This window comes from Aphelocoma coerulescens, chromosome 4A (assembly GCF_041296385.1).
Source record: "Aphelocoma coerulescens isolate FSJ_1873_10779 chromosome 4A, UR_Acoe_1.0, whole genome shotgun sequence".
NCBI lineage: Eukaryota > Metazoa > Chordata > Aves > Passeriformes > Corvidae > Aphelocoma > Aphelocoma coerulescens.
Window position 1 is genome coordinate 9,852,668 of NC_091018.1, and position 24,824 is coordinate 9,877,491.

At 42.3% G+C, this 24,824-nt stretch overlaps 1 protein-coding gene across 8 annotated transcripts in view; it reads right to left on the bottom strand.

Annotated features, from left to right (window-relative positions):
• Positions 1-24,824, bottom strand: part of NRK (Nik related kinase) — an 88,170-nt gene that overhangs the window by 57,605 nt on the left and 5,741 nt on the right. For all 8 annotated transcript variants that reach the window (XM_069015252.1, XM_069015253.1, XM_069015251.1 and 5 more), the window contains one exon: positions 517-573. In XM_069015252.1, coding sequence (XP_068871353.1) covers positions 517-573 — 57 coding nt within the window. The remainder of the gene's footprint in view (positions 1-516; positions 574-24,824) is intronic.

Here is a 24,824-nt window from a genome sequence, read left to right on the forward strand (position 1 = left end):
CCTGTTTACAAATGTGAGTAGGGACAGTGCCAATTAAACTGTCTCCTTCCCTCAATGGTCAAATCACAATAAAAAAGCACTGCATTTGCATTTCTAACACGTTCCTGCTTGCTGGCTGTCAGGGCACTACTCTGAGGAACAGCTTGCATGCAAGGGGATAGGATGTGATGAAAGACAGCAAAGGCGGTGCAGAGCTACAGGAAATCTTTTAATTGCTATCTCAGACAGCAGATAATCAACTAGAAATAAGCAGGAATGGACTTCTTGTCTTTCATATTATTGACCACCAAAATATATGGCAACACACTCCCTTATTGCTTTGTCACCACTGATCAGCCACACTTAAAAAATATGGTTAACATCACTCAGTACTTCATAAGACACAAACCAGTGCTCAGAAACCATGATTTATACCAGTGGATCTTCTTTCATGAGCTGTCCACCTTCTCATGATCTGATTATTTATTTTTCCTTGCAGCTTAACAATGACCTTATTATTTTTGGTTTTGCACTCACCTCAGTAACATTCATCACTTTGATTGCTGCCAGCTGCCCAGTCTTAACATGGCGACCCTGTTAAAATAATAGAAGACACTAAGTAAAACATATAGGCAAACTATGAATACAACAAATTAAGCATATAACAACTACATTTGACTAATTGCTTTGAATCACATTCAAGGACAATGTTCTAGTTTAAGGTGTCCCTGCTGCTTGCAAGGGGGTTGGACTTTCAAAGGTCTTTTGTGACCTTTGAAAGGCCCCTTCCAGCCTAAACTATCCTATGATTCTATGTACCAACAACCTTCCAGCAACACAAAACTACCAAGGTGAAGTTTGGTGATGTGTTACCAGAGCCACACCCTTACTGTACTCTAAATTTAACAGCTACCTCTACAGGGTTGAATTTCCTTTTAGCACAAAGGAAGCAGCAATGCTGGGAGACATCTGTTCTCATAGCACATGGCACAAGCTTATGGGTCTCCAACTAACTTCTGTTCAACAAGTGATGCCAGCACTCAAGCCTCCTCTTCTAGGAAATCTCAGCACAGTCCTAGAATGTCTGAACAAGAGCCATGCTCTTGTCCTGCCATCCATGGCTGAGGCATGCTGAGGAAGCTGGAAGGCATTGGGCAGTTGGCTCTGTCCCCACCTTGATCCCTGACATGTCCTGGCACACCTCAGGGCAAAGACAAAACTCTGGGTTCCAGTACATCAATCAATCTGGCAACCTGTATGTGGCTGCCAAGAAACTAAAGTTTTATGCATGTTTTTGCCTTTTTTTTTTTTTTTTTTACTTCAAAATGCTCAGTTTTTATGATTCTTACTTCAGCTGAGTTAACTGTATCTCAGCTACTTCCCCAAAAGCATGCAGGAGCTTTGAATTTAAAAATGTCATCTGTGGTGGTGGGGAGAAACTAAACCAGGACTTTGACTGCGTGGGTGCCTACACATAAACATAGTTTATTATGAAATGCCCACACCCCATAGTCACTTTTAAACAACAGACAACTGGTAAATTCAGACTAGGTAATAGGCTTGGTTTTGAAAATACAGTGAGGTAAAGGGAGGTAACAGGAAATAAACCTATTAAAAGAGCAAACTTGTTACTGAGACTGACAAAATGTGATTCACAAGAACATGCATCATGAACACAACCATGAAACTTGCTGTCAGTTGCAGTTTCTTGCTTTGGTTCGGTCAAAGTTGCTCAAGAGATACCACAGATGAAGTCTTTTACCATGATAACCAGCACTGACCTCACATTGGAAGATAGTATCAAAAGATTTGAATGAACAGTGGGTTTGCTATACATCCTAATTACTCACATCCATCGAATGTTCAGAAATGGGTTTGAAGCTTTGAGACTGCAATTTTATTCCTGAAGTAGAAGTGCCTGTGAAGCTGTACATCGAAATAACTGACACCAGTTAAGGAAGCCACTGGAAATCAGGAAATCAAATATGAAATGCTGCAGTTTGCAGACAAAATGATTTGCAGGTGCAAATTTACACCTGCAAAATTAAAATCTGGGTTGATGTAATTTTAAAACTCAGGTCCTATCTGCACAGAAGTGCACACAAATGTTATTTCTAAGACTAAGGAATTTTGCATCAAAGAAAAATGATTCCTCATTCTCAGGCAATATGTCACAGTCATGTTTTCTTTTACAAAAAATGAAATCTTGCTGAGTTTTTTGTATATTTATAAGTGTCCTCTTTCCATGGAAGCATATCTGGGATTGCAAAGCATTTTCTCCTGAAGTAGAATGATAGAATTTACATATCACACAGACCTCAGGAGGAAGACAAATAGGGCACACTCTCCCCAGGCCACACATGACTCAGTGGGTGAGTGTGGATGGGCGGTGACCAGTGCCAGCCTGAAGGACGCTGGTGTTGGGTCAGCAACCCAGGTCAGCAAGTTTGTTCTGCACAGCCACAGCTCCTCTCTTGGAGCCATTGTCTGCAAAGATTCCTATTTGCATTTATATTAAATGTCTTGGTGAGAGGGCCTTCCCCAAAGCACAGCCACCCTGTCTTCACCCCAGAGTTTGTCTGGAGACAAGCATGATGGTAACTCCATGTCTCTGGACACCACACACCAGGTGACCAGCCCATGGAAAAGAGGAGTCTCCCCTGGACTGCTATAGATTCTGCAAAGGATGGCATCAAGAACTAACACTGATTTTCATCACTGTAGTGAAGCATGGAAACCTGCTTCTTTATTGAAAAAATAAATCAATCAGTACTAGGCTAACACTGCACTTGAATATTCATCAGAATAAGGAACAAGGAAAGGCTTGGCATTCAGTCCTGGTTTTGAAGCTAACTCCTGATCAAATTGTCCCTCTGTATAACAGATACTGGTTATTTTACTGCCACAGTTATTTCCACTGTATGCAAAACCTGCTGCTCTCACTTACTCTTACCACTATAAATGTGAATACTAAATCCCCCTCAAAAAGGTTTGGAAACTTATGGGAAACTTATTAGCACTTATGGGAAAGGAAACAGCAAGCCCTTTTGCTTTGTGGGTTGTGATTCACCTTTGCTCAAAAAATGTGTCCCTGTTAACTAAGATGCACAACTCAATCTTGCTCCTGCATTAAGGCACAGACTATGACTGTGCTGGCAGTTCAGAACAAAAGTCACAGATTTCTCAATATTGGTCTTTTAAACTGTTTCGAGTTAATTTTCCTTAACACCTCTAAAAGCAGTAAACATCCTGAACCCAGCCCTGTGTTTCTTGTTAAGAGATAGAGAGTAATGCCTTAGTAAGGAAAGGTTTCAGTGCTGGTCCCTTATTTTTTTCATTTATCAATAAATCTCAGAGGTTAGCCAGAGTTCATGGGAACTCTCACAGTGCTGCTTCTGCTGAAGCCACAAGTTGAGCATGTGTGAATTGTCTTGAGAAAAGTGGTGTTTTGATTTTCTTTAAAGCTTCTAGGAGCAAACTGGCTGTTTTAACTGTTTCGAAACCAAACGAGATCAACTGATTCACTTACTTCTTGTGAACATGCGGTAGTTCATCCTTATTAATTTAATCTGAAATGGGAAGAAGAAGGAGAGGCATTGCCATCCCAGCCCTCTCTTCACTCTGCCACTGCCCATCCTCTCCAGATCATTAGAGTTCAGCCTGTTGTGATTCAAGATCCTCTACTGCACATTTCCCCAGAAACTGGCCAGAAGGCTGGAATGGTCTGTGGGCTGGTTTCCCTAATAAAAGGTTTCATCTTTCACCCAAATGCTCAGTATAAGAGCAGGTTTCAGCTCTGGAGAACGTAGTAGCCAAAATACCCAAAAGTCATTTGCAACACCCATATTCCTACCCAGGAGTACAACATCAAACTCCATCGAGCTCATATAGAGCTTAGACACAATTCTGAGGCTCAACAACTTTCTAAAACTGAAGTCCACCCTTCATTTTGATGAGGTACCCCAGCTGGAAAAAATTCTCCCATTAGCTCTGAATCCCGCTAAATTCCTGGTCTCCTCCAGAAAATAATTCCGCAAAAAGTCCACTGTAGTTGCCAGTTAGTCCCTACAGTAACATTCAGCAAACCTGGAGCCAGCACACACATTTTGGAAATGTACAGACTGCTCATTGCAGCCAGACTTGTTGGAGATGCTTTATGCCAAAGATCTGGTTCTGATGAGCTCCAACCAGGTATCTCTGCAGGGAGAGATACATAGAATATGGCAGATCATGCAGTGTTATTTCTGTTGGATGTGTATGTATTTTCCCACCTCAGATAAAGCAACCACCTACCCACACCCTCTACTAAGGGTCAAGACATGTACTTTTCTGTTTGCATCAAACAAGAGTGTCAACATCAGCAGCCAGCTATTAGCTGATAAAGGGGCTTTACATGAATTAAGCGTATTTACAAAATTATGCGTTCAGTCACGTAGAACACCTTGTCCTGTTAGGTTCCAATAAAAATTTTGGACAGTCCCTGGCTTGGGCTGTGATTACAAAAAGAGACCCAAGGTCCCAATGAGATTATAAGGTTTCAAATCATATGCAGAGAGCTTGGTTTAACAGCATCCCTCCTAGATCCTGCACATATCTCTCTTCCTGGGGGTGGGAAACAGCTTCCATCAGCTTCTCTCCCCACTTGGGATTTGACAGTTTTGGAGTGGACAATTGCAAGTCCAGACAGAAGAAGCCTGCTGTCCAGCTAAGTGCTGCACACCGTGCCAAGGCAGTCCACAGCAGTCCCGTCACAGGCTTCCTTTCTGTCAACAGGCACTCATTATTGTTCACGTGTTTCTGGGTCTGTCTGATGAAGCTGTAACTTGTAACTGCAGCAGGAAAAAGTGCACGAGAAGGGCAGGGACTACCTGCTGCAGGACATCAAGGCAGCACAGAGCTGGTGGTTTTGACCACACAGAAGTCCTTGCTCTTGCCCATGTCCTGTCTGCAACCAGAAGCACCACCTCACTTGTCTCTCCCTTAAAAAGCAGGGATTTCAGAGATGCTGTCAAGCGCCTGTGTGCAGGGACACCTCCCAAAAACCAGAAGACTCAGACACTTCCCAGTTTGCACTTCTGTGTCCTGCTGAAGGGCCATTTCATACCAAACACACTCTGCTATCAGGCACAGATACAACCAGCTCACAGCATTAGCACAAGGGTATGGGACTCCTGGGTGACCCATCACAGCACTGCCTACCTGTGTAATCCCAAAAGCTGATATACTATACACCACAACTTTAACTCTTGGGACTTTCTCTGGATGTTCAAGCTTTGCATTCTAAAGCAAGATGTGGCTGTTGGAGGTGTGGAACTTTGTAGGCCAGAGATCTTTCTCAACCAGAAGCATTCCTTATCGGAAAACAGATGCAGCTCACTGCCACCCGCCCTTTGGGAGTGAGGTGAAGGCACAGCTGTGTCGCTGCAAGCTCTCACTGAAAGGGAACTCGAGCAAGCAGATTTCCTGTTAAAAACACACTGATGAACTCTGAAGTTTGAGCCCATCTTGGGTAAATCTGTGTGGCCCTGCAGTTGCTGGCAGCTTGCCAGCTCTGCCTTGTGGGATTGGTACCCACCCTTTTGCCCCTCTCCTCTCCACCCTTTCCATCCTGCTAATACAAGAAAAGCCTTTAAGAGATTATGAACTGAGTGAACAATGCTCTGCATAGGAATCCAGGAAACCCTGTGTCCTATTCCACGTGACCTTAAAGTCACGATCCTTCTGTTTCCCTTTCCACCCGCATACGACTTTTCTACTCAGATCCAGTTCTTTAGGAGGGATGAGTGATGTCTGGTAATCCCAGCCCCAAAGCCACTGGGAACACAAGCTCTGCCTGTTTACACTGCAGACAGGCAGGAGCAGCCTCCCACGCAGCTGCAGCGTGCTCCCCAGTGGGTCAGCATGGCACAGAGGAGAACCCCAAAATCAGAAAACCGGCAGATATGCTGCTCCTATGCTGCAGCTTAGACACAGCCACCATTCTACAGCAAAAGGCTGCTCATACAGACATCCTGCCATCCCTCAGGGTCTTCATGATGTAAACAAGTGGTCAGGGCTTGCCCACCTGGGGCTGTGTCACCTGAGAAGACCGTTTTTAGGTGAGCTCTATCAGCAAGAGTCCATACGTTTCAATCCAGCAACTGCAACCATGTGAGACAACCCACTGTAGTTGTGGTTGGAGCTCTTCAGTTAAAAATACAGCAGTAATGCAAAACTTGAAAGGACAGGAATATATTCCAAGGAAGAAGTAATCAAGAGCTTATAGCTTGTTTTTGTTAGTTAGCGGCCCAAGGCAAAGTTCAGGGTCAGTCATGCACTGAATACTAGCACTGGATTTCATGAACAATCCATTTCATTGTAGGCTATGACATCTAATCCACGTCAACTCTGATAGTTTAAAAACCCCCAAAACACAAACACAAAAAACCCACAAAACCCCCAAACCACAACCACCTTGGACAGATGAATACTAGTTTCATAAAGTCTTTTTGTTTGTTTGTTTGTTTTTTTCTAACCCCCCACAAAGAGCTCGGGACACCAGCCAGGTGGGAACACAGCTATTGTTTTGATTACCGCTTCATCCTTTTAATCACACAACGCAGGCTACAGAAGGCCTACTCTGATTGACATTAAAAAGTTTTGGTAGCACTTTTGTCACATCAGCTCTGGATGTCTGTTGTATTTCAGGGCTGTAAATCAAAGAACTGTATTCCCCTAGAGCATTTCTTTTCTTCTTTGTCATACTGGGAGATGCTGAGATTTTGGAAGCTGTTCCAGGTCGCTTCTAGGCCAGCCCTCAGCTCCATCTCCCAGCTGGAGCACACCCTTCTTTCCTTTAAAGTGACTGCTTTCATGCCAGCAGTGCAGGATGCAGGGACTGCCATAAAACCACAATTCAGCTGCAGTGCCTCAGTGCTGATGTGGATGTAACACGTTTGCCCTTTCACCCCCACATCTGCCACACAATTTCCAGACAGTCCCAGGTTTCACCCAACACCACTTGGGCAGTATAGCCAAAAACTGTGTTTCCTCTTCCCTATGCTCCTTTAACACACACTGGATAGCTTTGCTGCCATTAACTGTGCTAACAGGTGGAAGAGCACACAGCAGACTCAGCACCAGCTCCTGAGATCACCACAAGGCAACACAAAGGTCCTTTGTTGCTCTCTGACAATCCAACATTAGACACCACCAGGCACAGTCCCCCATGTTGGAATAGGACTGCCTGGCAGACTCCAACTTAACACTGCCTTCAGAGCCAAATCTAAATGTTTCCTGCCAGGGAAAGATAAGCACATCACCTAAACACTTCAAAATATCACCCTTGTCACCGCTGGTCATTGGTGAACAGCATAAATAGTAACACACTGTAGATAATCAACACATGCTCTTCAAAGTTTATGTTGTATTGGTCTTTTTTTCTCCTATATGCTTAACCCCACTATGATTAGTTGTGTTCTAAGAAGTCAGCCAGAATTTATCACTTTAGGTGTAGACCATGCCAGTAAGTCAAATGTTATTTCACATTTGATTTGGGTTGCAAAATATCAGTACTAAACCGTAATATGTCTGCATGTAGATATGTAAAGAATGAAAGTTAGTTAATAATATTCAGTGCTCTTTAAGACAAGGGCTGCTACATTAATGAAGAAATATTAGAGATATATACGATTTACAAAGGGATTTAAATTTTTTTAAAAACTCTAAAATGTTACACTGCATTCAAAAAAAAAATTTGTAAAGTTTATCAAATTTATATAGTAAAAATGGCTTGAATATTCAGTGAAAAACAAATTTCTTCCCTAGCAAACACCACCATCCTATTTCTGTGCAGAACAGGTCATTTTATCCCTCCTATTGATTTTCTCTCCCTCCTCGTATCAGGAGTGGCAACGTATTTGCACTCACTCAAAGTGAAAGTATTAGTTTAATTAATTTTTCCAAATGAAGTTTTAGATGTTTCAGGGGTAAAACATATAAAAAGAAAATCAGGAATTTCTCTCAGGGCCCCTATTTGTGACACATGTTTAAGGAAACAAAACAAAATTATCACTGCAACTCATAATACCACTGAAGATAACTAAGTTGGCAGTTGCATAGGAGAACTTCCTATATACCAAAATAGCAACAAATTAGCCAGGAGAAGAGATTAGAAAATATAACTTCCACCAGTCACTTAAAATTCTACCCACGTCCACATTGTCTAGAAGGGAGGGATAGAAAAGGGTCATTTCAACATTACCAGATCAAATCACCTTGATCTCTGGAGGAAAACAACAGTTTTTCATCCCCACTGCAAATGTCTGTACCACAACCCTCATGAACTGTAAAACCCAAGAGGCACCAGAAGCAGTTTTTCCTGTCCAGGCTTTTTTCTATCCTTTCAGTTCCTATTTCCTCCCATTGTATGAGTGGAAACACAGATTGTTTGCTTTGCCTAAAGTTTGTCTGTGTCTGACTGCACAGCAGTGGAAAAAGAAAATGAAACAAAGGAACAAATTCAATCTCTTTCACAAACACGTATTTGAATATCTGCATTTTTTGCAATATCAGTATGTTCTCTTGATCAGATTACCATCCTCGTGCAAAACACGAACCACTCAAGGCTACTGCATACTTGTATGAGAATGGACTAGGGAATGATCTTTTGGGATACTGAAACCTGCTCCCAAATGGGCCATTCTCACTGTGATCAGCAAGATCAAGCAAAGCACCAAGCTCTTTTGAAAATACCATTCTAGCCATAATACGAAGAGGTTTGTCCTCTATTTATTTGAAATAAGTGGTGTCTGTAGCAGAACATCCCATGTAATCTTCTGCAGCTCCATGCTCATTTGGAGGGAAGCACCCATTCCTGTGGCTTCTCCTTGCTCAGCTAACATGTAGACATGATGCCTTAGATCTCCAACTGCTACTTAAAGTTTCTGAACAATGTGAACAATGTGCAAGAAAGAAAAGCAGGAACACTTCTCCTAGGACAGGTAAAACCAGGGTGGCCTGTTAGGGGTGTCAGTGGGAAATTGAGAGCTGCAGCACATAAAGCACCTTGGAGAAACAACCTTCAGCTGCCACACTCAGCTGTCAACCTGGCTGGGGGTCACAGGGTTACTGGAGGCAGAGCTGCTCCTGGTGAAGGACCAAACTCCCACTGACTTTGATTTGGTCCAATTTCTATCTGGTGATACTTCAGCAGCATCTGAGGGGATGACAGACACTGAAGCTCCAGCTCTCCTCTGTTCAAAAGTCATTCAGGTGCTTGAGTCTAGCAGGAACTGCAAGGCCCCTGAGTGGAAATTGCTGCCAACAAGGAAAGAAAAGCAACATTTTGGGGCCATATGTGGGTCACGTAACTCAGACAGCAGCACAGCGAATAGGAGGAGAGGTCTGAGAAACAGGTTGTGCAGTTATCCCATTTTCCTCACACTCCACTTATTGGGACATAAAGACTGATTTTGTTGAGCCTAAATATCAGTATTTGCACATGTAACAGCTTCAACAGCCTTGCTTTTCATCCTGGTCTTTGGCATTTGTCACACCCCTTCACATTTGTTGAAACACTCTCGTTTCCAGCCTCGGACCCCCATCAGGGCTTGCTAACCCTGTCAGGGGCACGGAGACTCTGCAAACACAGGTGGCTTTTCTTTTCCCATGCAAGTTCTGGCTTAGGAGCACTGCGCTGGTGAGGTGTTCAGGACAGCACAGGGCAGTGGAGATATGGGGTATTTGAAGCCCCAGGGCTCCTCTTTTTTTGAACAGGAGGGTTGGAACACCCCTGGCACAGAGCCAGTCCCACAGAGCACTTGAGAGCCCAGTGGTGATTTACGACAGCAAAGGTCTGCTGCACCGGAAGTCTATTTATCCAGAAAAATAAACAATTTCAGAAAAGTCTCAGCCTTTGGAAAACTCTCACTCTGCAGAACAGGGGTTGCTGAGAAGCTAAGTCTGGGGTGAGATACAAATCCCTCCACCCCAGTGAATTTTTGTTGCCTGACTCATATTCATCCATTTACAGAAATACAGGGTGCTAGAGAAAACCTGTTCATAGCACATCTCTGCTGGATTAGGTCACAAGCAGGTAAGTGTGTCCTGCCAGCCCCATCCTGATGCAAGGAAGTCAGGGCTGGACTGCAGGAGGTTAGCTGATGGGTGGCCAGATTTTTGCAGCAAGAATCCCTCACAGGAAGGTTTTTTGGCTCACCATTGCTACAAAGCTATGAAGGTTAAGCTGCATATAGCAATTACAAACCTCATGTTAAGAGAAGTAAACTTTTACCTTTTTAAGTAATGTAGCTTTATTAGCCTCCTATCCCACGTAAACACAACCTTGTGTACACATTAAGCTCTTAGCAATTATACCAGTGAATTTTTAAAGATCCTTCAGCATTCTTGTGAACAGCAACTGTAATGTAGTTGAATTCTCTTTTGCATATAATACAGAACATGGACAAGGCTTTGCACAGGTTAAAACTGTGTTGTTGGGTTTTTTAAAAAAGGCTTTGAGGCAGGCAGGGTACACAGCTGCAAGTTTGAGCCTAAATGATGACAGAGCTACAACAACCTTAAGGGTGATTTCCTTCTCCATTCCAATTCTGCTGGTGTTTTTCTCACACAGATCGCAATACCATGCAGGTATGCACCTCTGCAGATGCCTATGTACAGCACACACCATATAGGACAGCCTGGTACTAAAAACTGGCATTAACAGGGTTTCTCTTACAGTCTCAGAGTCTTGCCTTCAGCATTTCTTGGCCAATACACTCCCTATGACTGTTCACCTGAGGTGAATCCTGAAATCAAAAACTCTGCTGACTAATACCATCAAGTTCAGAAGATCTGAGGTTTGCTTTTGGAAAGGTCATATTCTTTGCACGCACACCAAAATCTTCACAGGGCATTTAACTGAGGGAAGAAAAAAGAGCATCTACTCTCAGTGTCCTTTCATTTGGCTCTATCTGGTGAATCCTCTCCAAAAATCAAAAGGGAGTTAATGAACGCAATTAGTCTGTGAAAAAACACAATACTCCAGATTTCTGAATGATTTCTGTAAGAGATGAGCTACATGGCATTGATCTCACAGCAGTAGTCAATTCCCATTTCCTTCCAAAATCCTATTGGCCAGATGGTCCACAAAACTGAAGGGAAAATTACTTAAATGTTTGGAAGGGTTTCAGTATTAAGTTAGTCTCCAAAATGAAACTAGACTACCCTTCTAATTAGTCTTACAAGTGAAACTTATACCTTGCTTTTCTAATGAATTTAAACAGAGAGGAAATTCCAAGTTCAAAACCAAAAAAACCCTGAATTAATGAAGAGCCTTGGTGTTATTTTTTTCTAAACTGATCTAATCAGCTTTGTACAGCAGAAGCCTGGCTGGCAAAGGTTCTCCTCTCAAGCCAACTACAGGTCAGATGCACAGTAATAGTTCCTGAACAGCTACAGGCAGTTACTGTTCAATGCTGTATCTTCTCAATTTCTGTATTACTTGTTGGGATTGAAGTCAATCACAGCAGGAGAGAAATGAACAGTGAGCTCTTGAGAGGAAGAAAGAAAGAAATATCCCTGCAGAATAACTTCAAGAAAATGGCTAAACACATTACAGCTGAAGAACCGCAGAGCCTTAAGCAATGCAGCTCAGCATAATTACCAGCACACATGAAGAAAAAGCAGCAATGAATCACTGGAAGAACAGGTCACAAGAGGTACCAATAATTTCCTGAAATTAACCACTGAACAGCCTTATTGGATTTTCAAACTCTCATCTCTTTGTCTTGCCCTGTTTAAACAAGCCAAGTTCATTTTGTACAGGGCAAGATGAAGCAGTGAACTACACAGTGAACTGTGTGTGGGTGAAACAACACCAGAGTCCCAGCACATGCTGGGGACCCCCTGCCCTCCTCCCATGCACTGCTGGCTGCACCTCCCAGAGGTTCCCTGCAGCACTTCCCACCAACAGCTGATCATGAATTGTCCCAACACTAAGGTTCTCACACGCACTTCTGGCTCCACTGATGTCGACCAGACAATCTTAATGATTCTATACCCAAAGGAATTTCTGCTGTTGAATTCATTAAATCTGAATTTGTCTCATAAAGGGTCAAATTTCTCAAACAAAACAAACCTCACTTTACAATGAAAAAACAAAGTGTATTTTCAATGGTTTCTCTGTTGGAAAAGGTGCAATTGCACAGATCCTCTCAGAGGTTTGAGCCAGCACTTGTGACGCACGCAATAAACCTAAGCCACTGCTGCATTGTGTCCACTTGTGTAAAAGCATCTCTGACAAGCAACTGCAGGGCTGCCACCCAAAGTTCACAGCTGACAGGAAGTGAGGCTCACCATAAAACTACAAATAAAGGCCAGACGGAAACAGAGAACACTCATTACTCTGACTCACACATTCACGTTCCCAGGTGTAGGGATTCGACGGGATTGCCCTCACTCAGGATTTGTCAGCTGGTGTGTCACATGAAGCTTTCACATGCAGCAATGGGAAACTCCGTGAACTTCTTACATACCAAATACAACAGGGCCCAGGTACTACAGACAAAAGGGCATGCACAGAAACAAATATAGAAATACTCAAAACTGAAACACTGAAATCCCCTGGCCTAGCCCAAGGTACCACAAATGTCAGTGAAGCTGCACCAGAACCCTTCTCATGATTGAGTCTCAAAGCCATTTTCCAAGCTCTGAACTCTGTGTGCTTCCTTTACCTTGTAACAGCAATAGCCTGTCCAACCAGCTGCATCACATCTACTGCGGCTGTCAAGAAAGACAAAATCAAAACAGCAAAACAACCTCAACATTCCACAAGGCATTCAGCTAATGCCAGCAACTTGCTGGCTTACATCTATAATATGAACTTTAAAAACAAGCATTTCTGCTTTAACAACTAGTGCTCACTTAAAAAATTTACTTTAAAAGTTTAACCATCCACAAGTTTCCAAAAAGCTTCCTTTTGCAGTTCCTTTGCATATTCCATCATCTACATCCAGATGCCAATATACACCACCAAGAGCTCATTGCTGCTTTGGATAAATATGGTATTACGTGCCAGAGGAAAATTTTGCAGGATCAACTAAAACTCTACAGCATTGCCAATGCACAAATTTAAACAACAGAAATTTAAATAATTAGGACTTTATTTACAACAGAAGTGTCATTAAAAAGAAAAATCAAATTGCATATGAAAACACACCAGAAAAGCCATCTCCCAAGTACTTTGCACTGGCTTCTACCTTCTGAACCTTCAGCTTCAGGGGAGCACATGAGATTGCAGGAACTTTCACTACCAAAGCCAGAAGCTCAGCCAGGTTTTTTTAAGAAAACAGAGTGTATGGGATTGCACTGCTCCGGCATCCAATCATGTTTTAACCAGTTAGCCCATTCCAACCAAATCTGACATCTCCAAGATGATTCTATTCCTGCGTGCTTTGTGCAAATCAGAGGAGACAAACTCCTTTCCTCCTTGCACCATGGAGGCCAACAGAAAATACCTATTTTTGACATGTTTGCACAAGAAAATAACCTATTACATTCAGTAACAGAAGAGTAACAGAAAAACAAATACCTAACAAGAAGAGGTTCTGAAATTAGTCACTGAGTGACCTTTAGGGACTGGCTCCCCTGCACTGATTCTGATTTGCCATTTACTCTGTAATCAAATGAGTGCAAGGTGAGCACAAAGCACCATCATGCCACTGTTAGCACTTTACATCCTCTCTGAATAGGTCAAAAAATAACATCATGTGCAAAGGACTGGATAAAAACAAGGTTTCATATAAGTATTTTTAAAGACCTGGGTTGCACACATGGCTTAACCCAGTTTAATTAGAAATGTTGTTTCCAGCTCCATTTTGTTAAGTGTGGACATGCTCAGTGGCCTGAATCAGGCTGGTTTGTTATTTCCCTTTCACTGATCCAGCCACACCAGTCATCAAAACGCACATCTTTTGCATAACTCCGTTTCTGTCCACTTTCACAGTGGCTTTAATAGAACAAGATTCCTGCTCAATTCTCTGAAAATTTGTTTACTTCTGTTACCAGCTCTTTCTTTTTAAAAGAATTTATTTTAGAAAAGTCAGCAATTAACATTGATGACAAAGCTGACTAGAGAAATTTAATACTCATATGTCTCATGACCCAATAAGAACATGGGTTTTGTCACTAACTGGGACAGTAAATGCTGCCCACAGCCAGGGGTGGGTCCAGCTAGTGGTTTTGCCCTCACTGCACTGATATGTGAGAACACGATTTTGTGGCAAGGCATCAACCTCCTACCTGCTAAAGCTTCCTCTTGTTTTCACCAAGGAAAAAAAAAAAAGAAACTATTTTCTGCCAAACCTCAAGAGAGCTGCTTTACCACCAGGTCCAGGCACATACCCAGCACCCACAGACCTACCTGAAGTATGTTGGCTGGGACCACAAAACCTCAGCACCACATCTGCAGAAATGCATGGCTGCACCGAAAGCAAACATAGTATGGGCAGGAATAACAAAAAAACTAAACTGTGAAGTCCTCTGTGTCATCTCCTGTATTGCAAACACTGCTTGCTAATAAAGGGTCCTTCACTAACATGGATGTCCTCCTTGACAGGCAGGACAGGAGCCAGATGTTGCTTATCAGATCACAACCAACTCCTGGAATACACCTAGAGAACTCCACAGTCATCAGCCTGCCCCAGGGTAAGGGAGAATGCAGAGGCAGCAGCTTCCCCATTTCTCTTTCTGATCGTGCTCCCAATTCTATAAGGAGAAATCAAAATACATCATGCAATCTCTGGGGACTTTTCACATCACACAATGGCTTTTCACAGCTCAGACAACAGGGCACTGTACGATGACATTCATGCTACTTGCTTGGCGGGAAAGGGGAAAGGGGAAAGGGGAAAGGGGAAAGGGGAAAGGGGAAAGGGGAAAGGGGAAAGGGGAAAGGGGAAAGGGGAAAGGGGAAAGGGGAAAGGGGAAAGGGGAAAGGGGAAAGGGGAAAGGGGAAAGGGGAAAGGGGAAAGGGGAAAGGGGAAAGGGGAAAGGGAACCCACTGCTGGTATAAGCTCACCTAATCTAAAGGAGCAACCCCTCCAGAAGATCAGACAGCATTAACACCAGAGGATTCAACCAGACAGGCTCCCCATTAAGAACCACAATTTATAGACCACAGTGTCATCTCTAGCCCAAACTTCACTGGCACCTACAATCCCTGTCCAGCCCTGCTGTGGCTCAGCACTGCCTCCATCCCAGCAGAGGTGCCCGGAGCCTCCCAGCCACACCTGACAGTTGGACTAGAAGGGTATCTCCACATGATAAAGAATTACTCTATTTTAATATTAGTAACTTTGAAAGGGAGAGGTCTGCCAGAACTCCGTAAATCTAAATGCAGGATACAGCAACCACAAAAGCTTAGCCAGGCAGGTATTTCATATGCTCACTATGACATTCAAAACCCATCTGCGTGATAGACACAGCAAGTGCTGTGCAAGCTCCAACCATCACCCAGCACTGCTAAGGCCATTTCCTTTCATTCCTCATCAGAGAACTGTGACTTTGGCAGATGTAAGAAGCCAAATGACATTATAAGGCCTGACCAGGAGCTTGCTGTGACTCTTTGAAAAGCCTCACGAAGGAAGTAGGTGCTTTGCAAATATGGGCAGAAACCTGAGCATTCACACAGTGTCTGTACATGCTGATTCCCCTGACAGCATGAAAATAATGTAACTCCATCATGCAAGCCAGGGATACAGGCCATGTAAAATCTACCAACAGGTGGGTACCTAGAAACTAACATAATGTAAAGAATGGAAGAGGGGAACATAGGAAAGGATGAGTCCCAAATCCTCTCTGTTCTTTATTCTCCAACTTGTGCTATTGGAGACCTGAGTTTCCAGTCCTTGTATTGTGTATACCTCTCTCATAAGAGTTGACTGAATTTTTCCAAGTGTCCCAAAGCAAGTTAGTGCATCTCTCTATTCCTTCATCCTTTTTCCATTTTCAGGCACATTTCTGGAGAGCAGGCTACCATACATTCATCTTCTCCACACGCAAGCCCTTTTTCTGCCAGGGAAGCTGTCCCAGCTGGGCACCCAGCAATCTGCACATGCACTCCCAGCCACCAGCATGTGAGCCAGGAGCTCAAATGCCTTTGGGAAATGTCAGACCAGCTTAGGCTTATCTGCACATGCACAAAAAGCCCAGTCTGCCCTCAGTGCACCACATTCACTGGCTCGAACCCCTTCCATGACATCCAAGCCATCCCAGGCTTTGCTGGGTTCACTGGGCACCCCTACTCCTTGACTCCCATTGTGCCTGCCTGCAAAACTTGGCCATCCTCCACTGGGAGGGATGACAAAGCACAGCCCAGTGTCTCTGGAAACAAACCACCCTTCATCTCAAAGGGATCCCAAAGCAGGAACGGTCTGGTGCCCACCAGTCATGCACTGGTGCTGCCTGTCCTCTTCTGCAGGGCAAAACACAGGAAAACTGGAAGGCCCCACCATGGTAATCTGATTTTCAAAGCATGAGGGATAACGCTGGCCCACAACTCCTAACTTTACCCTCTAATAGTAATAAAAGGTAAGCAGATACCTACTGATATGATTTGGCTTTTGGAGGCAGAATGTTTCCAAGACGCCTGTTATGATAAATATTTAATGTTAGACTGCAAAAAACAAATATTAAAGCAAAAATATTTTTCTAGCTCTTTCCTTTTTCCATATAACAAGACAACATAATGAACAATCTGTGTAAATAATACATTTGAGAATCCATTATCTAAGTCATATGCATATTTATTTCATTATGGTTTTGTTGCATATTTTAGTATAATTGTTCACAGGTTTAAAGCCAAGAGTAAAACAGAAGTAGACAAATCTACTGCAACAGAAATAATTAGTAAACTGGTTACTCTTTTGTTATTTTTAAATACTGGGGAAATGCCTTGCTAAAATTCAGCATACTAAATAAGAAAGATATCTACATTGTACTGAACTTGAGCAATTTTCAGAAGGCCACCACACATTTCTCTTACGTCCTATTACTCTAAATGTTTCCACTTTTAACAATGGAGATACAAGAAAAAATTGCATTAAAAAAGCTCATATCTGATATAGCAACTGCACAGTCAGAAAACGGAATTCAGTAAATTCCAGTATTCAGTAAATACCAACAAAATGTCAGTGTTTTGCCAATTGGTCTCGCTTTTGTTTGCAAACACTCCCCTCAGAATAGAAAGTCAGAATAATTCACATTAATATTCACATTTCTTTTTGTCATGCCAAATTATTTCAGTATGACTATACCTTTTTCTCCCAATCTGTTAAACATCCTGCTGAATTTAAATGTATGTTCAAACGAAGCAAATTAAACGTAATGTTTTGACATTTCTGAAGCAAAGTTTGAAAACAAAAGCCAACTCATTTCTTGAAATTTTCCCACTATGGTTTCACTTGAACCCATGTTTGGATTCCAGTGAAACTGTTTTCAAACAGCATGTTGTTCACTAAGTGGCTGCTAATCAATTTTCACAAATCACCTCCATAAGCACACTAATTCCTCCTAACCACAACCCCAAGATGCTTCACAAAAACAAGGGCTGCCTCCATTTTAACAGCTACACTCATATGAAGAGCTCCACTTCCAGCAAATACATGGTTTTTAGCTATGATAGGAAGTAGAGGCAAGAAGAGAAGCAAGATCTCCCAAGCCACAGCTGTCCACATCAGCCCCTCTCTTATCTTTATGAAAAAGCGCATTTTTCACACACTGGGAATGCTTAAAGGCACTGCCCCACACCACATCCCAGCTAATACACAGGAGCTAAAAACATTATTTATGCAGGACACTGAAAAGGCCACAGTTTGCTACAAAGTGTGTCTTCTGGACTGCTCACTTGTAAGAGCTCAGAAGTAACTAAAATTTAGTATTTTCAAGGGTAGGAAGTAGGGGATGGGGAAGAAATGGCCTTTGAAAAGGTGCTTCTAAAGCAAATCTTGAAAACCTTTCAGGAATCCCACAAGGTCAGCAGGTTACAAGGGTAGACTTATAATACACAAAGACATTGAAAAATAAAAAGTATACTACAAACAGCTGAAGAATAGCTGCTTCTTCAATTTTAGGAAGCCAACTGATTCGTTGTTCATTATGCTTTACCAGCTGCAGCCCAAAGGTACCAAAGAAGGACTTTGAAAAAAACATACATGTACTCTTCAGGACATTAAAGCAGACTTGGAAAGTACAATTCATAAGGAGCTGTAAGAAAGAATCAGAGACACAGAGATAAGGTGACATGTCCTCACCAGGCTCTAAAATCCTGCAGTTCATTGTGCAAAAGGTAGTTACTAAAGCTAATCTGCCACGAGAATCAGCTCAAACATCTATAAACAACACAGTAGATTTTCTGCTGTTTAAAACTAAGTAATATCCTCTCATTCATTCATTAACAGTCACAGCTCATTACATGTCTGGGAGGTGTTCTGGACTGCAAATGGGCAACTACGAGTTTTCCCCTAGTTCCACAAATTTATATATTGTATACAATGCAGACACTTCTGAGTAGGTCAGATACTGCAAAACTCAGACCTATGAAGCACTGGTCACTCTGATGTGTATGTATCTGCACGTTGGCATGAGTCTGGATGCTACTGAGCAGCCAGGATTACTGAAATCAATGTCACTAGTGAGGTGCTTAAAGCACAGCAAAGTGCTCGAGCAGGGAATTAAGAGCTTGAACTATTTCCTACTACGCTCATATTACCACTAGTGCATTTTTAGCACATTCTCTTACCTTCAAAATAGCATGACCCAGTGACAAAATCTGAAGTGTTATGCAACATGAGCTCAAAATGCCAACGCTTTTTGATGAAAATGCATTGTACTCTCCCACATGGACTTTTAGGTCCAAAACATGGAGGACCTGAAAGCAGCAGGCCTGCCAACAAATTATTTGCAAGGATTTTACTACTCTCTAATAGCTGATATGGCACATCACATTATTGTACTTTGCTCTGTTCAGAGTCTTTATTGTATAGAGGCACTCCATAGCTGAGAGGTTTTTTCCACATCCTTACTCTTCTATTTTTGATAAACTAGTCTGACTCCCAAGAATCTTAATTGAGTTTCTCTGAAATATTCACTAATTAGAACCAGGACTTCACAATTTCCTAATTAATTTTGCATGTTTAATCCATTATTTTAAAATTCAGTGCTGAATACAGTTTGGCACTGCCATAGGCAAATAGGCAGGGAAGCCAAGATTAAAAAAAAACCAAACACAAGGCCAAAACCCTAAAAAACCCCAGCACAAAAATCCTCCTTGCTCTGACAACTGAATACACACAATAAACTATTTTTTTTTTCCAAATAAAAGTAATTTTTTTTGTATCCTCCAAGTTAGTAATTCACACTCTAATAGGCTGGGTTGATAGTAGGTATGTCTTGAACTCAAAAAGAGATAGTAAAAGACCTCTGGGAACACATGGTCCCACCTTCTGTTAAAAGCAGGGACTTAGGTTACATTAACCATGACAGTGTCAAACAGCCTTGGATATTTCCAGCAAGAGTGACTCCACAACCACCATGAGAAATCTATTCCAGTGATGACTCATTCTCATGGTACAGAATTTTTTTCTTACACCCAAATGGAACTTTTTCTTAGCAACCTATTTGCCCTGTGCACCTCCTATAAAAACCATCATTGAAGCACTTGAAAGCTGTGACTAGACTGCCCTCAGCCTTCCCTTCCCGAGGCTGAAAAAATCCAGTTCCTTCAGCCTTTCTTTCTTCAACCCACTAAATGGTTTGGTTGCCTTTTGTTGAACCCTCTCTGGTTTCTCAATGTCTCTATGGAACTGAGGGAGCAAAGATGGGACACAGTATTTAGGTGTGGCCTAACAAGAGCATTGTATCTCATTGTTTGCTCGGTAGGCTCTTGCTGATGCAGTCCAAGGCACAGTTTGCCCTCCTTGTATCAAGGGTGCCAATTCCACACCTGTTCTGATGGGGGAGGAGAAGGACAATCATGGTGTGAAGCAGTAAGAAAGGCACGGAGACATTTATGGGAGCGTATTTAGGAGTTGCAGACAACTGAGTGAAAAGGAAGAAACACACCTAGTAGTACGCAGACTTCAAGGGTCTTATTAAAAATTGGAGGCCTGAAGAAGTTCAATATTGAAACCCCAAGCCATGCCTCTCTAGTGTATTACTGGTATTGCAGCCCTACACACTTCAGTTTTCAAGGCAATCCATTCATAAGCACAACAGCATTTTAGATCTTGTTACAATGGCAGCAGCACATATTAAGTTCAGACTTACTCCTGAGAGAGATTCCCTGTGGCTGGGAGCAGCAGACAATCCCCATTATTTGTTTGCACTAGAGAACCAAGGATCTGTGCAATGAGCTGCTGACTCCGTCCCATGCACTGTGGCAGTGCCTTTACACACTGCTGCTTCCTGTAATTAACTAGTTTTTCATGTGGACAAGATAATCAGCTGTTCTACCAAAAACTGAAATAAAGCAAATGGATAGACAAACAAGCACTTTTAGCAACTGCTAGTGAAACAGAGTAGCATTTTATCATTTCTATAGAGTACAACTGATTTCCCTCCTTGACTCATCAAACTCTCAGTCCTTGAAGACTAAGATTAGCTTGAAAACTCTTAACTGACCACAAACGACAACAAAACAACCTGAGATTACGTGTCATTTTTAACGTCTCTGCGGCACTTTGGAGACTCTGAAATTGCCTTTCAGCCCCAAAGACACATTCTTTGGAATGTGGCTACTTCTGACCCACCCACAGAAGGGATGGTTTTGAAGTTTTCAGCTTATACACATTCACCATCTGGATTATATTGAATGTAATTGTAATCTTTCTTACATTTAACCTTCCAGGTGCTACCATTAATTAAGGTTTTCAATACAGTCCACGGCTTGTAACACTCCATAACTTAGCATGGTCTGGTGATTCTTTCCACACACTAGCCAGTCTCAAAAAGCACCATGTTGCTTCCCCCCACCACTCCCAACTCAATTACATCAGCCAGTTGTTCAGTGAAATAGAATATGAAGATCTTAACAGACTTTCAAATTAACATAAACTGAAACATCATATTCATGTTTTGCTGCACTCCTGCCACTCTACATCAACAGCAAAGTAACTCATAACTCATGTCAGCAACTGAAGCATGATTCAATGCCAAGAAGCAACTGTGTTAAAAAAAAAACAAACAATCAAAACCCCATACACTTCCTTACTCTCACCTGTTTCCTTTTTGTATCCAGAGTCTTACATGACCACATAGAAATAAAAATATTAGCTATGCAGAGTCACTACAGGAAGGCAGGGTTGCTTCCACCCCTGCTAAGCCTCAGCAACAGCACTGCTGCTTCTTCATCAGCTGCATTACTGGGAAACCATGTCTTCCCTCTTGACTCTCATAGTTCCAAACCAGAGCACCTCTCTCAAGTTCCCTGTGTCCTCAGACTCCATTAAAGATACAACCATTTTACACACACAGCAGCTGCAAATCTGTCAGGGTTTATCATCAGGCTCCAAGATCATAAGCCAAAAAAACATCAGCCCCTGGAACTATCCAAAGACAGCGGCCTCTCTTTCCCTAGGCCACCGAAAAATGCCAAGCCCAGAAGGCTAATCCACATCACTAAAACAAAGGAAGACAAAAGCCCCAATCAGGTGCCTCTTGACATCAGAAAACAAGCAGATGGCACAGATGCTGCTGCTACCTCATTTGGCCAATGAAGACTTCAGAAGGATGAGGACTCTCAGAGCATGGCTGAATGAGAAGGATTAGGAACAATTCCTCTTTATCTTGACAACTGAAAAAACAGAGCAGCTATGAACTCAGAGTCTCAAAGCCTCTTCCAGAGCTCAGGAAGAACTGTGTGACCCAAACACATGAAAAATGGCAACCCCTTCAGTTGCCCCCACATCTCCCTTTCCCCATTTACTCAACAGAAAAATGACCCTCCATTGAAAATCGGAACATAGAAAATGCCTTAACAGGCTTCTATGGAAGACACACCTCTCATCAAAGATTATGAAACTAACAGCAAAAGTCTTGGAAAAAAATACTTCACCCCAAACTTAGAGTTTTGTTATTACTAAACGCATAAGCACAGACCAGCATACAACTGTTCCACATCAAGGGTGATGTACCATCACTATCCAGCACTTCAGAGCCATGGAGTCCATACAGGTAAACTCCTGGAAGTAACAGGAGTAGGCAGAGAACTCAAAACAGTACCATGTCTCAACAGATCCCAAGGACTTGCAAGTGACACCTTCAGCCTTCTCACTTCCTCCCAAATGTCACTGACAGTTATGGGATGCAAAACATTGCTCTGCTGTCTGCAGGTCCTTAATGATCAGCAGCTCTACAAACCCTCAAAAATGCTGGCCCTCACACTTTGGAGAGCAACTGCACATGCCCGCCACACTCATTTTCATCCCTGGCCTCAAGAGTATGCAGGAAGATGGGCAGATCTTGCCAGAAGTAGTGCATGGGATGGTCAGAAACTTCTTTCCCATATGCATTCAATGGAGATGGTGCAGAGACTGGACACAATCTGACCTTGAGCTCCTCAACATTCAGGAGACAAAGGCATGAAAGAGTCAATACTCATACTTCCCAACCGCCAGCAAATGCACTATTTCCAACTACTTTCAGTTTTCCCTTACTTTCAGGGAGGACTCTCTGCTACCACCTCCCACGGCATTATTCTGAATCACCTCTTACACAGGATTGTCCTTTGGATTCCAGCACATGGAAGCCAGGAATTAACTGAAAAACTCACCTGTCATTTCAAGAGGTAATGACGCCTAAGTCTCATGACTTCTGGGTACCGCCTGATTTTTTTTGTATCTAATTCACACTTTCCAAAGGTTGAAGTTGCCAGTACTGTCATAGTTATGTCCTGCTACTTCATAAGTTGTCAAAAACATCTGCTGGCTTTTAGTCAGTTATTAAACACACATCTTTATAACATTTCTACACAGCTCTAGCATTGTTGTGTGTACAATTCATACCTCTTCCATTTCATTTTAAAAGACCCTGAACTGGAACAATTAAGTATGATCAATACTCTCCGTCAATAAATCTGTCAAAGATTGTTTTCCAATTCTAATGATGAATCCTCAAAATGTATTTCTATTTTTATAGAGTTGCATATATTAAAATATGAATCGTCTTCACAGCCAAAAAAGCAATTTAGTAATCCTGAATATAATTTATTTAGCCTGAAGTAAGTCTTTCTTTGATTATGGGCAAATTACTATGTGCAGTTTCTGAATGTATGGAAGAATCTAACACCTCTGGAGAATAAAAACATGCTCTAATGATGTAAGTAAATATATGGATAACAGAGACTACTTTATATAACTTAAATATTTATAATCACAAGCCTATACTAGACAAACTGCAAAATGATTCCAGAATTCCATTCATTCACTCTCTCATCCTAGCATTTTATAGATCAGAGGACATACTACACAGAAGTTGAAAAGTGAGTATGAGCCTAACTTCTCATGGCCACTGCAGAAGCACTGGTTCTGTTGCAGCTGCCCTCCTTCTGAGAAAACAGATATTTGCTCTGGGAGCAAGGCCAGCACTAGGGAGATACCACCAGGTAGACAACACCTGAAAACATTCAGGTAGCACTCAGCATCTGCAGGAGGATTTCCAAACACTGAAGCTTTGGACTGTGTAAAAATTCTTCACAACAGAGACGGAGCTGACTGCTGAGTGTGGAATGTGCATTTTTTACCTGTCCAGCTTGGCTGTCATCATCAACCTCTTCAACTGCAAGTTTCACTGTCATGCTCCTGCTAAGAGCAGCTCTGTCCGCTAAGCAACCCTCAGCAGAAAACCACCCAGCCACTCTTCACATATATTTATTTGACCAAAGCCTCAGTTAGGGGTGTGCTTGCATGGAGCTGGGGTTACACACAGCCCCTCACCCCTCCAGTGCAGGATGCACGTTCACAAAGCTTCCCCTCAGTGCCCCCAGGCTTTTGTGACCCTTTCTCTCAGTGCCTTCCTTAGATGTTCCAGCCAGTCCAAGTGCAGAATGAGCAGAGACTCAAATCACCCATTCCCAGAGCTGTCAGACTCTGCTCGTGAAGAACATGCTTGCTCAGTGAAGAACAGCCTTTGGGTACAATTTTAAATTATCACTGTCAATACTTCTTGCACATTTTGGCAACTAACATTCTAGTGAGCTACATGACAGCTCAAAACATTTTCTTTCGCAGCAGAGAAGCAAACTATGTTGCTCCTTCCTGATTCTGCCATGATTAAGCAGCTGATTCAAACTCAACATTCATAAAAGATGACTAGATTGAAATTTTTCTTTCCCAATATAAACAAATCCAGACACAAAAAGAAAGTCAACTATTTCACAGAACATTCAGGAGGTTTAGGATCTTTTTACAGGTAAAAAACAACAGCACTTCAAAATCTCTCCTGGTTTCTAATCTGTCCATGTGAACCCCTGAGCATCTATTTTTAATCCAGTAGTACTAAGAGCAGTATCTGCATAACAATCTCAGAAACAACACAGACTTCACCACCACAAAGAGTTACATGAGAAAGATCTTGCTTCTGACATAAAAATAATAATTAAAAAATGGTAGCATGGGAAAAGAGAGACTTCCCAGAACTGCTTTTGTAAAGCACTTTCCAGAACCTATAGCTTCAAAGGGAAAGCATAATGTGACTACAGCAGATCTGCCCCCAGAGGATGGACACCAAAATGTAGCATGTCTTCAGTGCACTGGAGAAAGAACAGTCCTGCATTGCTCCACCAAGACCCTTGTGCATTTTTCCACAGAGGG